The sequence below is a fragment of the Cottoperca gobio genome, chromosome 22 (assembly GCF_900634415.1).
Source record: "Cottoperca gobio chromosome 22, fCotGob3.1, whole genome shotgun sequence".
Classification (NCBI taxonomy): Eukaryota; Metazoa; Chordata; class Actinopteri; order Perciformes; family Bovichtidae; genus Cottoperca; species Cottoperca gobio.
Genome location: NC_041376.1, coordinates 9,770,055 through 9,782,450, shown reverse-complemented (window position 1 = coordinate 9,782,450; position 12,396 = coordinate 9,770,055). Strand labels below are relative to the sequence as shown.

General features: G+C 39.8%; 2 protein-coding genes across 3 annotated transcripts in view; one reads left to right on the top strand and one right to left on the bottom strand.

Annotated features, from left to right (window-relative positions):
• Nucleotides 1-599: 599 nt before the first annotated feature.
• Nucleotides 600-3,785, top strand: prlh2r (prolactin releasing hormone 2 receptor). Its single transcript, XM_029460989.1, has 3 exons — nucleotides 600-676; nucleotides 1,721-2,643; nucleotides 3,232-3,785. The coding sequence occupies exons 2-3, from the start codon at nucleotides 1,723-1,725 to the stop codon at nucleotides 3,556-3,558; spliced, it is 1,248 nt and encodes a 415-aa protein (XP_029316849.1). The 5' UTR covers nucleotides 600-676; nucleotides 1,721-1,722; the 3' UTR covers nucleotides 3,559-3,785.
• A 4,106-nt stretch (nucleotides 3,786-7,891) lies between these two features.
• Nucleotides 7,892-12,396, bottom strand: part of bahd1 (bromo adjacent homology domain containing 1) — a 29,171-nt gene continuing 24,666 nt past the window's right edge. For both annotated transcript variants that reach the window (XM_029460802.1, XM_029460801.1), the window contains exon 7: nucleotides 7,892-12,061. In XM_029460802.1, the coding sequence (XP_029316662.1) occupies nucleotides 11,872-12,061 (190 nt within the window). In that variant the 3' untranslated portion in view covers nucleotides 7,892-11,871. The remainder of the gene's footprint in view (nucleotides 12,062-12,396) is intronic.

Here is a 12,396-nt window from a genome sequence, read left to right as displayed (position 1 = left end):
GCTAATAGATTTTGTCCTGGATTACCCTTTGGAGATACTCAGTTGATGAATCACACAGCCTCACTGGTTCTTTTCTGGTAGCTCTGATACCAAGACTCACAATTTTTGAATTAGTTTTAGTATTATGAATATTTAAGATGTGTACTGCGGGAGAAAGATCGTGGTTAGTCCCTTAATCGTTCAATTTCTGTTCCCTAATGATGGTTTCTGGGTGTGTTTGCCTAGAAAGCGGCTTCTTGTGACTCAGGGATGAAATAATAATTAAGTCTGGTGTTACGGGGTGAATTTAGGATTACACGAGTGACAATATGGGAGTCATAAAATGTCCCAGGATCAATATAAATTTACTTAATAAAACCAAAGACACATTATAAGTCCCAATAGGAAAATTATAGTGATTCCATGGCATAAAAATACCACTGTTCATTACTAGAGTGGCACTATACTATAGTTCCCACGAGGAATATCAGGAGATTCTAATAATTGTTCATTGGGGGTGATGACAGATAAGCCGTCCTACTGGAGGTGACTCACTCATATAAACACTTCCTCTGTGCTGTGTGTGAGAGAGAGCACACCTCTTCAGTCTGCAGTGAAGAGGTGAGGCTGCACAACAGTGGGACTGCCTGCGGACAGAGGACACAAACAGATGCAGGACTTTCCAAGTCATTAAAAGGTATTTAGAGGTATTGTTTCGTTTAATTCCTACTTTTTGAAAATGCATGCACTCTTCTCAAGAGAAGTGTCAGAGAAGAAATGGTTGCTTAATAATAAGATTGAGGTGTATTTTGTGTTTTAAGGGCTGTTTAAGAAAAGAGATGTGTGTGAATTATGTGCAAATAAATGTATCTCTGATCAGGTCAATGAGCTGAGTCAGCACGAGAAGAGCAGCATCTGTATTGGACACGATTTAAAAAATCTTCGTTAGAAAATCCTGACATTTTAGTAAGAGAAGTTCAATAACATTATGACAAATTGTGTGTTCAGGATGTCTCAGCCTTAGTAGGTAATTAACAAGCATTTATTCATTTATTTTCATTCACAGATGGAGCTTTCCTTTTCTTTTAGTCTGACAATATTTGTTTTTTTGTAGATACTGATTATTTGTATTTAATTAATGTAACTGCTCTCCAGCCAGTGATGTTAAAAATGTAAAAAAATACATTATTTTCCTATTAAATTTGAATAGTAAAATAGATTAAAGTGCTCTCAATCTCTTTATAGCTTTCATGTAATTTTTATAAATTGAATTTGTTTTTAGAACACAGCCATGAAGATTTTCCAAGCCTCTGTGCAAAAAGTAGAATAAATCAGCATTCATGCCCATTTTAACGCGTGCGATCAGATTGTATAGCGACAGATGAGTATCTCTTATTGCTCAGCAATAACTGGATCATTGACGTCAGTAAAGACTACATGTACAGATATTTTAGCAGGCTATCAGACTCAGTTTGACTCCTAGGGTCTTATCTTTGCTCAATATGGAAAAGAGCAACGAGGGTGGAGAGGCTGAGATGAACAAAAAGGGGAGGAGTGCAGAGGGAAAAGGAGAGGAAGATAGGATGATCTGAAGATGAGGCAGATGAAAGTAAAAAAGACAGATTATAGTTGAGGGGGACTTAAAGCATGCAGCTTTTAAATTAATCTCTCTCTCTCTCTCTCTCTCTCAAAACGCTGTTTAATAAATTCGGCAAATATTTGTTCATCTTGGCTTCTGCAGCAATGGACAGGGAGAAGTCATTGAACCGTTGCAGGGTGAACTCTTCTACTCCTGCTTCTACTACTACTTCATCTCCACTCATGTCTGACTCCTCATCCACCTTCTCCTCCTCCTGGTGCAACTCCTCTCACCCCCTCTTCTCCACCGCCCCGTTCTCGTCCCCTTCCTTTGCTGGTGTTGACCTCCTGTCCGACCTGAAGCTCGTCTACATCCCTCTCTACACTGCCGTGGTGCTGGTCGCCTGCTCCGGCAACCTCCTCCTGCTCTTTCTCATCTGGCACAACAAGAAGAGACACAACACCACAAACTTCCTCATCAGCAACCTGGCACTGGGCGACCTGGTCATGTGCATCTTCTGCGTCCCTCTGACTGCATCCTACGCCTTTGACCCGCGTGGATGGGTGTTTGGTCCCTTCATGTGTCATTTTGTCACCATCATGCAGTCTGCAGCCGTCTACGCAGCGGTGCTGTCCCTCATGGCCATCGCAGTGGACCGTTACGTGGTTGTGGCTTATCCCATACGCAAAAGAGCAGGATGCCAGTTCTGCTGGGGTCTGGTGATCCTGATATGGCTGTCCTCTCTGGCTTTATCCACACCGACAGCTCTACACACCATGCACCTGGACCTGCGGGCTGCGGGGCTGCAGATGGCCGTGTGTGAGGAGTTCTGGGATGGCCAGGAGCGAGGCCGTCTCATCTACTCCTGTTTCATTCTCTTCTTCTCCTACTTTGTCCCACTGGCTGCTGTCTCCATCTCCTACTGTGCTATATCCTATCGGCTGAATCAGAGGACCACGTCGGGATTGACGGCGTGTCAAGAGGTGAGATCTGCAAGGTCTTTATGGAGCAGACGGAAGAGGAAGACCTTCTACCTGCTGCTAGTGTCCGTCCTCTGTTTCGCCTTCTCGTGGCTTCCCTTACAGGTACAGATATGAATGGGAAATTAATTCTTAAAGGAATACTCAACCCATTTATCAATTACTCACCCTGTGTTACCTTGAATGCATGAATCGCATGCCTCAACGGTGAACAAAGAATCAAAAACAAGACATTTGTTTACAAACTCTCACACAACTCGTGCAGTATCATCCAATTCTCATTTATCGTATTTGTCGTATGCTCACTGCTTCCCAACATGCATTTTCACTGACACCTTAGTCTTTTAAACACTTTTGCATTAACAGTCTCATGCTTCAAGGTGCACTAATTGTTAGTGTGAGTACTTTGTGCTAAGTGCTGCCGACTGTAGCTTTGTATTAAACGTACAACGTTAATTTTCTTACAACTTACTCTGTTCAATGAAGCCGATAATCTTCAGACTGAAATGACCAGCTTGAACCAGCAACAGAGACTAAAGACTGCGTTCACCAACTGAAGTGATTGAACAGTGATGGTATTCCTTAGCCCTAGTCTTTTTAGATAACAAACTGCTAAAGTAAATCATTTTAGAATGAATCAGTCAAAAGACTTTTTTCCTTGTATGAATGCTGAATGTTAGCTTAACTTCACAGGTGGTGAATCTGATCCGGGACCTGGACACAGACTTCTCAATCTTAGGGAAGAATTACGTGAACGTCATCCAGGTGTCCACTCACCTGCTCGCCATGAGCTCCGCCTGCTACAACCCTTTTATTTACGCCTCGTTGCACAGCAAGTTCCTGTCCTACCTGTGTCACCACTTCCTGTCACGGAGGAGAAGAAAGGGAAAGGACAGGGGTCAGAGGTCAAGCACCCTGACAATGTCACACAGACTGCATCGCCTTCACACCTCCACGATTGTGGCAGATTTACCAGGAGCCGTTGTAAATAACGTTGTTCCTCAAGACAACTACGCCTAAATTGTTGTTTCGCTTTAATACACACAAGAATATTTTTCACAAATGTACAAAAATAAACAATACATTTCATCTGGTTGTTGTACATATTCATAGCCTTGAGATTTTTTAATACTCCATGGTATGTTTAGGTCTATAATAACGTGCGGTTCTAATGTAAATATTTATTTGCCATTACTGTCACTTTAACATGAGGATTATTGTTACGTGTTTCTAATCTATTTTAATTCAATAAACTGGTTTATTGAAATGATCGTTCCCTTTCCATTCATTAAATGTTGGTTCTGTGATAAAACAGGAACATGAAGAGTTTCTGTGATGATCAATGAATAATGTATCAGTTTGGCCTCGAGCCACTGAACGCATTTCACACTTTCTGCTGCCGTGGTGACGAACACCACGCAGTGAGCAAAATGTCAACATTAAATGGTGAGAGAGAAAAAAGCATCATCTGTGGTGTTCATTAGGAGATGTAAAACAGTAACGATTGAATAAACCTGAGAGAAACATTTATGAATTGGGAAATAAAAAAGGTTTACGACCTAATCAGGCCATGATCTGACTTCCATGTAAATGAGGACGGTTACCTTGTTTTGAGATCTGTTGACAGCTTCAGGTTCATTTTTCTAATGTTTTACATACGTTACTACAATATTCTTATGTCTTCTTTCTTGCTTTAATCTGTCACACTAATACATTTTTACAAAATATAAATATCAAACTAAACCAGCTCTACTCGAAGATGAGCCATTGTTACCTGTAAACGAGCAGTCTGGTGGGTAATGTATAGAGTTGTATGATGTATATAATAATGCACGATTGCAAGGCTTTTATAGGGTCTTCTAAATTACATTCAATCAATTGAATGTACCGCAGGTGGAATCAAGTTAGGGTTAACAAACATCAAAGATGATCAAGAGAAACGGGAGGCACCTGAGCTCAATTACAACATCATAGCAAAGGGTTTTATATTTTTACTTATATCAATATGATATTTCAGTTTTTTTCAGCTTTTGCAAATAATCTAAAATCCAATTTTGTCCTAACGGGTTATTGAGTTATTAAGGTTGATGAGAGGTCCACATGCAATATATCGTATGCAAATCCCACGTCCACTTAAGCTTGCCGCAATCCTCTTGTCTGATTGTATTGTGAACATTCTTTATGAAAATGCAAATATGAACAGGCTTAACGTCTTCATAAGCAAACGTCTGAGACCTTGTTATAGCTAAGTAGCGGCATTTGTGTGCCGTGAGTGCAAATTCAGGAGAGATGATTGTACTCTGTTTGTATTGTTGTCCTGAACTCTATGCATTTGTAATGTTCAGAAGAACCGAGACTTATGAAACAACAAGAACAACACAATAAACCAATTCTTAAAAGACAATGTTGTTGTTGTGATGTCTAGTCTGGTGATAGAAAAACAAAAAGCCAGCAACAAACGAGACAATTACAGAATAACCTTGCAGGTCATTTTGAGGTGAATAAAACAATTAACAGTATTTTACTTGCTATAGTATGAAGTTCTTAGTTTCTCTCTAGACCCACAAGGCTCTTGAAGTAAAAAAAACAAAACTAGAATAATTAGTGAGAGTTTTGATAAAGCATGAAAATCCTAAATGTGCGATAAGTAACGGCTTAATCGTTTCCCCCAGAGGATTTTGTACAGAGCAAAAAAGCAGCAGGGAAAACAAAAATCTCTGTGCTCTGAATAAATGCTCAGAAAGTATTCAGCTCTTGTTCTTCCATAAGTCAGATAAAACATTGCCATATGTATGTTTCTTACATCATAACGAGCACAATGTGCTGCAGCATATTTGATGTTCTTATACGTATTGCAGAACAAACGGCACCAATTTGCCAGAATGATCGGGAACTTTCCAAAAGCCACTGTGCATGTGATTCAGTGCATTAGTGTAAACAGCTGTGCAGAGGGCAGGTGAGGTTCAAGAGACGGGAGGGGAGAGTGGTGCAAAAATGGAATGAGTCAGTCCGTAGAAAATCTTGCAGGTGTGTCATTTAAACGCCTCAACTCATAGAAAGCCGTCATGAAATAAGAAAATCCCATTTCACACAGTTCTGACTCATGGGAACATCTTTGGGGAAATTGCTTTTTTCCTTTTAAATATATTGTATGTACAAACAAAGGTGAATGGCTATTGATTTAATTCACAGCTTTAACTGCCTGTTATCAATGAATGTATTATTAAAAGCAGTGGTTAACCTTTACTGTAAGAGGTAGCTGCACCCACAGCGCCATCAGATGAGCTCAAGTACCCCTCACCATCATTTCCCCTCAGATCAGATCCCAAAACCACATGATCAAGTCACCAAAATTGGCTGGGGAGGGTTGTAATTTCATCCACAACTCAGGCACATAAAATAACACTCATCGGCCTCAAGGTGGCGCTGTAACAATCAAGTTTACGTTTTTTACTTTCATCTCCATCATTTTAGTCAAATTTATCTATTCATCCTTTTAATCCCTCAATTAATCTGTAATCCAGGCGTCTTCTGCTCTAAAAATCTAACATTTTGAAACTTTTTCTAAAAATCCTATTCAATTGTCCCAAAAGTTGTCAGCAGGGTTTAAAATGTACTTCTTTGCTCACCAGCCACTGTGGCTAGTAGTTTTGCATTGGTTACTAGCCCTTTAGCATTTTCACTAGCCACAACTTTGTTGGGAAATTACGTTTTATTTGATTAAAGTTGACTGTGATACAATTCACTTGAAGAACTAGATCTACAATCCTTTTAAATGTAAATGAACACTGCAAACACCCAAATCAAGAAGACATAAAATGTATAACACATATCACATATTCAGATCTGATACGGTTGTGTGTAAACCTCCCTTTCATTTTTGCCTTCATTTGGACCTACGGTACCTTTAGCGAACTGCTTCAACTGTAACCATTACCTTCAGCTATTTTAAACATTTATCCGTTACCTTTAGCAAAGTAAATGGCTAATTACTTTTAGGGGTTGAAAAAGTTAGCTGAAAGCGCATTAGGCTAATTTTAGCTAACGAGCCCCAACTGTTCTTTTTATACCGTTAGCGAACTATTTCAACCATTTAACCATTTAACCATTACTTTCAGTTATTTAATCTTCTCTGTTCGCTTGCTAACAAGGTTTAATGAGCTCTCAGGTTGTTGTAAATCTGTCCAGTCATCAGTTTATTGTAGGCTAGCTCACACGGTTTATTGAAACAAAAAAATATCTTAAGATCAGCATTGCACACATTTGTAAATCTGATTTGGTTGTTTAGTTGCCTCAATACAAATATGTGGATATATCTATAGATGTTTTTTAAGCTACTCCACAAACGTTTCCACACAGGCCTACCCACTGGTAACTGCAAAAGTACCCCCTTGGGATGCAACTAGTACTCCTGGTTTGGTATAATTGAATTAAAAGGATGTTTAGATTCTGCAGTCTTCTGCCTTTAACTGTAGAAAACAGCTCCACAACACATAAGTCATAAACACACTTCCACTGCAATCATTGAGCATGTACACACACACACACACATACACACGGACACACACAAGGTGAATTAAAGCAGCTGGCTCTTTCACACACACACACACATGCTTGCTGTCACAGATGCAAATGATTTACATGCTGACGCCATTTACAAACCTCATAACCTGATTGAGTAGTGCTTGAGCCAGGCCTCGTACATATTCATCAGAGGCCTGATTATTGAAGTTAGATGATTTACGTCACCTCGTGTCTGCTTTCAAGATGCTCACAGTCTTGTAGACGTGATCTACGCAGTGTAGCAGACGATTGGGATCGTAATCATGTCAGTGGAAGGAGATGAACAAATTACAAAAGCAGAAACAAAAAGGGGAAAGACTCGAGGCAATGAAAACAGGGATTTTGATTCATGTAGATAAAATATTCTTCTTTACCTTTAAATGCAAATAAAGATAAAAGACAAACAGTCGGCTGACTGATGGCGTTAAATGTTGGGAGAATTTATTGATTCAATCATAATAAAGATTGACAAACCTTTATAAGTGTGTAATGTGGATACGTCTTTCTACCTCAAATATGTCTTTCTGCACGAACCTTTCCAGCAGAGCATTAATGCATGTCGAACAACGTTTTTACACATAAATATTAATATTATTCTTCGAATCCCTTTAAAATCTCAGTGCTCTGATTACTGTGACGAGCGCATTTGATAAAAAAAACAATCAGATATAAAAATAGTGGCTGAATGAGCCACCATGTGGACAACAACTATTACTACAGCTCTCACCCTGGCTTTAGTATTTACCAATTAAACTAGATATTATCCATAAAGAAATCTCTCAAACACATGTTCAAACTCATATATTATTTATTACAATTAAATATTTTTCTTATATTACAGGAGGTCCATTTGAAACCATACAAATAATCTGTGCTGTGATTAATATTTCCAAGATATTTAAAAAAAAAACGCCATGCAAAGAATATAAACTCACATCAGAAGAACCAAAGTTTAGGTTTTTTTTTTGTACACCTGGGAATTAAATTAAATTCATGTTTCGATACCTTCCCTTCTCGCTCTCTTTTTGGTGCACACATTTCTTTGCAGTGATTCAAGATCAGACCAGTGTCATCTGGCAGAAATGAAAGGCATTTGGAAGGTGGGGGAAAAACAAACAGCTCGTCCTTCTCTTTGTGGAAAACGTTCAGAGTATATACGGGTTAATGGGAACAGGCACAGAGGACCAATTAAGACACAAGTATCACAAAACTTGATTAAACATAATTTGTTTGCTGAGTGATTCCTAAGGCCATAACATGTACCGTGTGAACGCCCGGGGGGGGGGGGGAATCTAAATTAAATGCAAATTTAAACCAAATGTAGAACGCTATACCCAATTCTTCTTTGTGGGATTGTGCTGTGTGGGCTTCACTAATGTACATCCATCATCCATAAAAATTAAATCAAATGCTTCAGTTGTCAAAGTTTGTTATAGTTTTCATACAAACCGATAAACTTTGGTTTGATTAAAATAGCAGGGACTATACTTTCCATTACAGCCTAATGAATTGAATTAACCAATATGAACATATGAATCCGAGGAGGATTGTTTGAAAATATTAATAAAATGTTTAAATCATAGGCAATTCTATTTTTGTATTCATCTCAACCCTCGTTGTACAGCTGGGAGTGAAGCAGAGGTGGGCAGGAAGTGGCCATTTTCAAGCGATACTCCGCCCACAATCTCACAATCAAATCCCCCCCCCCCCCCCCTGTGCTTTTAAAGGGTGGCTGCAAATAGTTTGCGGTTCACGTACAACAGCGCGCGTGGTCACATGTCGGATACAAAGGATTCAAAATAGCGACAAGTTTCAAAGCAGAGCGAAAGATGTCTCCAACACTCCTGCAGCATAATCCATTTCCTCACTCTGCCAGGAAGTTGCGTCTTTTTGTTTGTAACATCATGGGCATACAGACGGACAGCTGAGAGGTGGATTATGACGGAGAAGTGGATTAGAAAAGTTTCTGTGGCTGTTTTGATACTTTTCTTTTGTCCACCATGAAAACCTACAAACAAAATTCATCACAAATGATGGAATTGAAGACGACTGCAGCCGCTGTTCTCCGAGAAGCACAAAACTACAAATTCAGTATTTTTAGAACTACGCTCTGCACTTTCTTGTTCAGAGTTAGATTAGAAAATAAACACCACACTGTTGCCTGTACACTAAATATGAAGCTACAGCCAACAGGCGGTTATCTTAGACGTAGAGATTAGATGTTTACACGTGTTAGTGAGCTTTAGAGACGCTGGGAGGTGGGTTGTGTTGCCTCTTACGAAAGCCCAGCTGTGTCCACCTGCAGTCTTTATGCTAAGCTAGGCTATTTAGTGTACAAGCATGAGTGGTATTGATCTTCTCAATTAACTCTCAAAAGGAAAGTAAATAAGCGTATGTCCCAAAATGTTAAACGGTTACTTTCACAGCCACATATCTTAAACAGATCACTTTGAATTGGAATCAAAACTTAAGGGCGTACTTTTGTTAAAATAATAGTGTCGAACGAGGATCAGTTTTGAAGAAGCTTCATCACCCCCAGGCCGATATCGGTACACATTTCTAAATGAAAGGCTGGGAATGTTCTATAAGGCAGCAAGATCAAGGGCACAGGCTAATGGCAAGGTGGGTTTAAATCATCGTAGCATTCGGCATTTAAAGGTGAAGAGGCAAAGCTTTATCGTCTGAGGAGGAGTGACAGGAGAACGACAGGAAGCTGTGAGAGGCCAAGGTACGTTTTGGTCCTGCAGGTTAAGCATCTCTGGTCACATGTGAGCAGGTGTCCTTCAAACTGTATCTGAGATCCTTCTAAATGTGTCCTCAAATCTGCGCGGAGGACTTCAACATCTCAACACAACATTTAATAGGCTTGTATTGGGCACGCTAGCTCAATGAGCCACAGAAATACTATTGCAAATGACTTTTACACACTTTTCATCTTAGACAGTGCAGCTAAGAAGGAGAGAGCTCCTTTCTAATCAGGAATGAAAGCCACTCATCTAAAACTCTATTCTTTAAAATTATCTTTTGAAAATAAATTATATTTTCTCAGTACAGAAATAAATACATATCTTCTCTCAAACATAGGAATGAATCATCATCACAGGTCTAAATGCTACACTGAATACATTACTCACCTTCTCATCGGTGACGAAACAAGAATATAATTGACTAACAGATGCCATCTGCCACAAACGGACACTCATCCAGATATATAAATGCAAATGTACAGTTAGCTGACACCGGAGTCATGTCAAACCTCTGGCAAGCAGCTTTAAGAAAGTAAAATATTTCTCAGCATTGGCAAAACAAAAATCCCCTCAATGCTTGGCTCATTGGACGCCGCCACACTTCAAAATCAAACAAACTGAAGTGTGCTTTCTCTGTAGTGTGCAGGTCTGTACTACATTGTGAAAATCACCGCTCGGGTGAAATGCAGAGTTACAGATATGACATAAAAACCTAGAATTCGGTCAGAAAATCCCGAGAGGTGGAACCACACAACTTTCACATTTCATTATTTGCTGTGCGTGTACTTAAATCAGTGTTAATAAAGTTGACTTGGATTTAATCAAACCTTCTGATCAAGGACTTTCCTCACAGCTGTGGTCAGAGTTCACTACATAGACCAACAGGTCAATCACAATGACAGGAAAATGGAAATGTTAAATTACCATCTCGAAGATCTCAATTTCTTTTCCTTTAGCGGCACCTACGGCGATAAACGGTGTGTTGTGGGGTCTGTCTTCCAAGAAATTGCAAATTCAAATGCAAGGGCTTTCCTCACGGCGCCATCACCATTGCTTTTCCTTATTCTGCAATAGATATTGACCTAACAGACGTTTATTTAAATACAAATCTTCAAGATTATTACTTTAAATAATAGAACTGTTTGAAAATTGATAAAGCTAATTTGCTTCTTTTGCCAAGAGTTAGATGAGAATATTGATACTACTCTCGTGTTTGTAAGGTAAACATGTAGCCGGATCCAGCAGCCAGTTAGCTTAGCTTAGCACAAAGACTGGAAACAGCTAGCCAGGCTCTGCCCGTAGCCCCGCTTACAGTCTTTGTGCTGAGCGAACTGGTGCTGGCAGTACGTTCATATTTAATCATCTCATCCAACGTTCAGCAAGAAAGCAAAAGAGCACATTTACCAAAAAGCTATTCCCTAAAAACACCTTGAACACAGATGTTCACTCTGGAGCTTTTCTGTAAAGCGTCTGTATGCAGTGACTCACAGAGAAGTCTAATGACAAATGTGATTAAATACTCAGCCACTCATATCTCTGTTTCTTCTCAAGGACCGATGAGGCACGATATGCTTCAAATGTTCTTTAACTATGGCGTCTTCTTGAGAGACATTCTGTGCCTGATATCTGTCAGTCGGACAGTAACACAATTCACATGTCACATCAACCTCTCTTCATATCTATCAAATGTCACATTTCTAAGAGCTACAGTAGCATTTTCTACAGCAGAGTACGTTCCAGGTTTTTCACAAAGCTGCTATTACACCACAGAGCCATGTATGAGAAAGACCATTACACTGCCATATCAACGCTTACACAATATGTCAAGCCATTACTCTTACTAAATAAATGTGTGGCATGTCATTTCAAAAAACAAAAAATAGCTCATCTCTCAATCCTTCATCTCTAAACTTCCAGTTCCCGTCACACAGGCAGCAGGTAGATATGTAGCTAATCAATGTTGGGGAGGATGTAGAACATTATCTCACGCCCCATAGCATTATGTGTCGTGCCCCGTCAGATGCTACTGCAAGTTCTTGAGGAGGCGTCCGTAGCGGAAGTCGTAGACGTGTCGACAGAAAAACACCAGATCTGGGTCGACGTCATCGGGCACACAGTGGTGGGTGGGCATGGCATTGCCGACAACAGGTGGCACCACGGGGGACACACAGTCGCGCACGCCCTCCCTATGGCGTTTTACCAAGGCACAAAATCTAGATAAAGCACAAATACAGGACATTAAACTCAAAACAGTCTTCAGAAAACAAAAAGGAAAAGAAATGACTTGGCAGCTTCAGAACTGGGACAAACCTGCTTGCTTCTTTTTGTGTTAGATATTGTGTATTCTTTTGAGCTTTAAAAACAAGCATTGTAGGAGTTTCTCAGCAGGAAGTCTTTCAAAAGCAAAATGTGTAATGAAAAACAATATACTTCAGAGAAATACGCTAAAAAAAGACACCACAGGGCGTCCCGGTAGCTCGCCCGGTAGCACAGGCGACCCATATATAAAGGCTGAGTCCACTAGCGGCCACTGGTTCGAGTCGATGTC

Coding starts and splice junctions, on each gene's coding strand:
- prlh2r (XM_029460989.1), top strand. CDS start 1,723: ATGGACAGGGAGAAGTCATTGAACCGTTGCAGGGTGAACTCTTCTACT. Junction 2,644..3,231: donor TCTCGTGGCTTCCCTTACAG/GTACAGATATGA, acceptor TTAACTTCACAG/GTGGTGAATCTGATCCGGGA.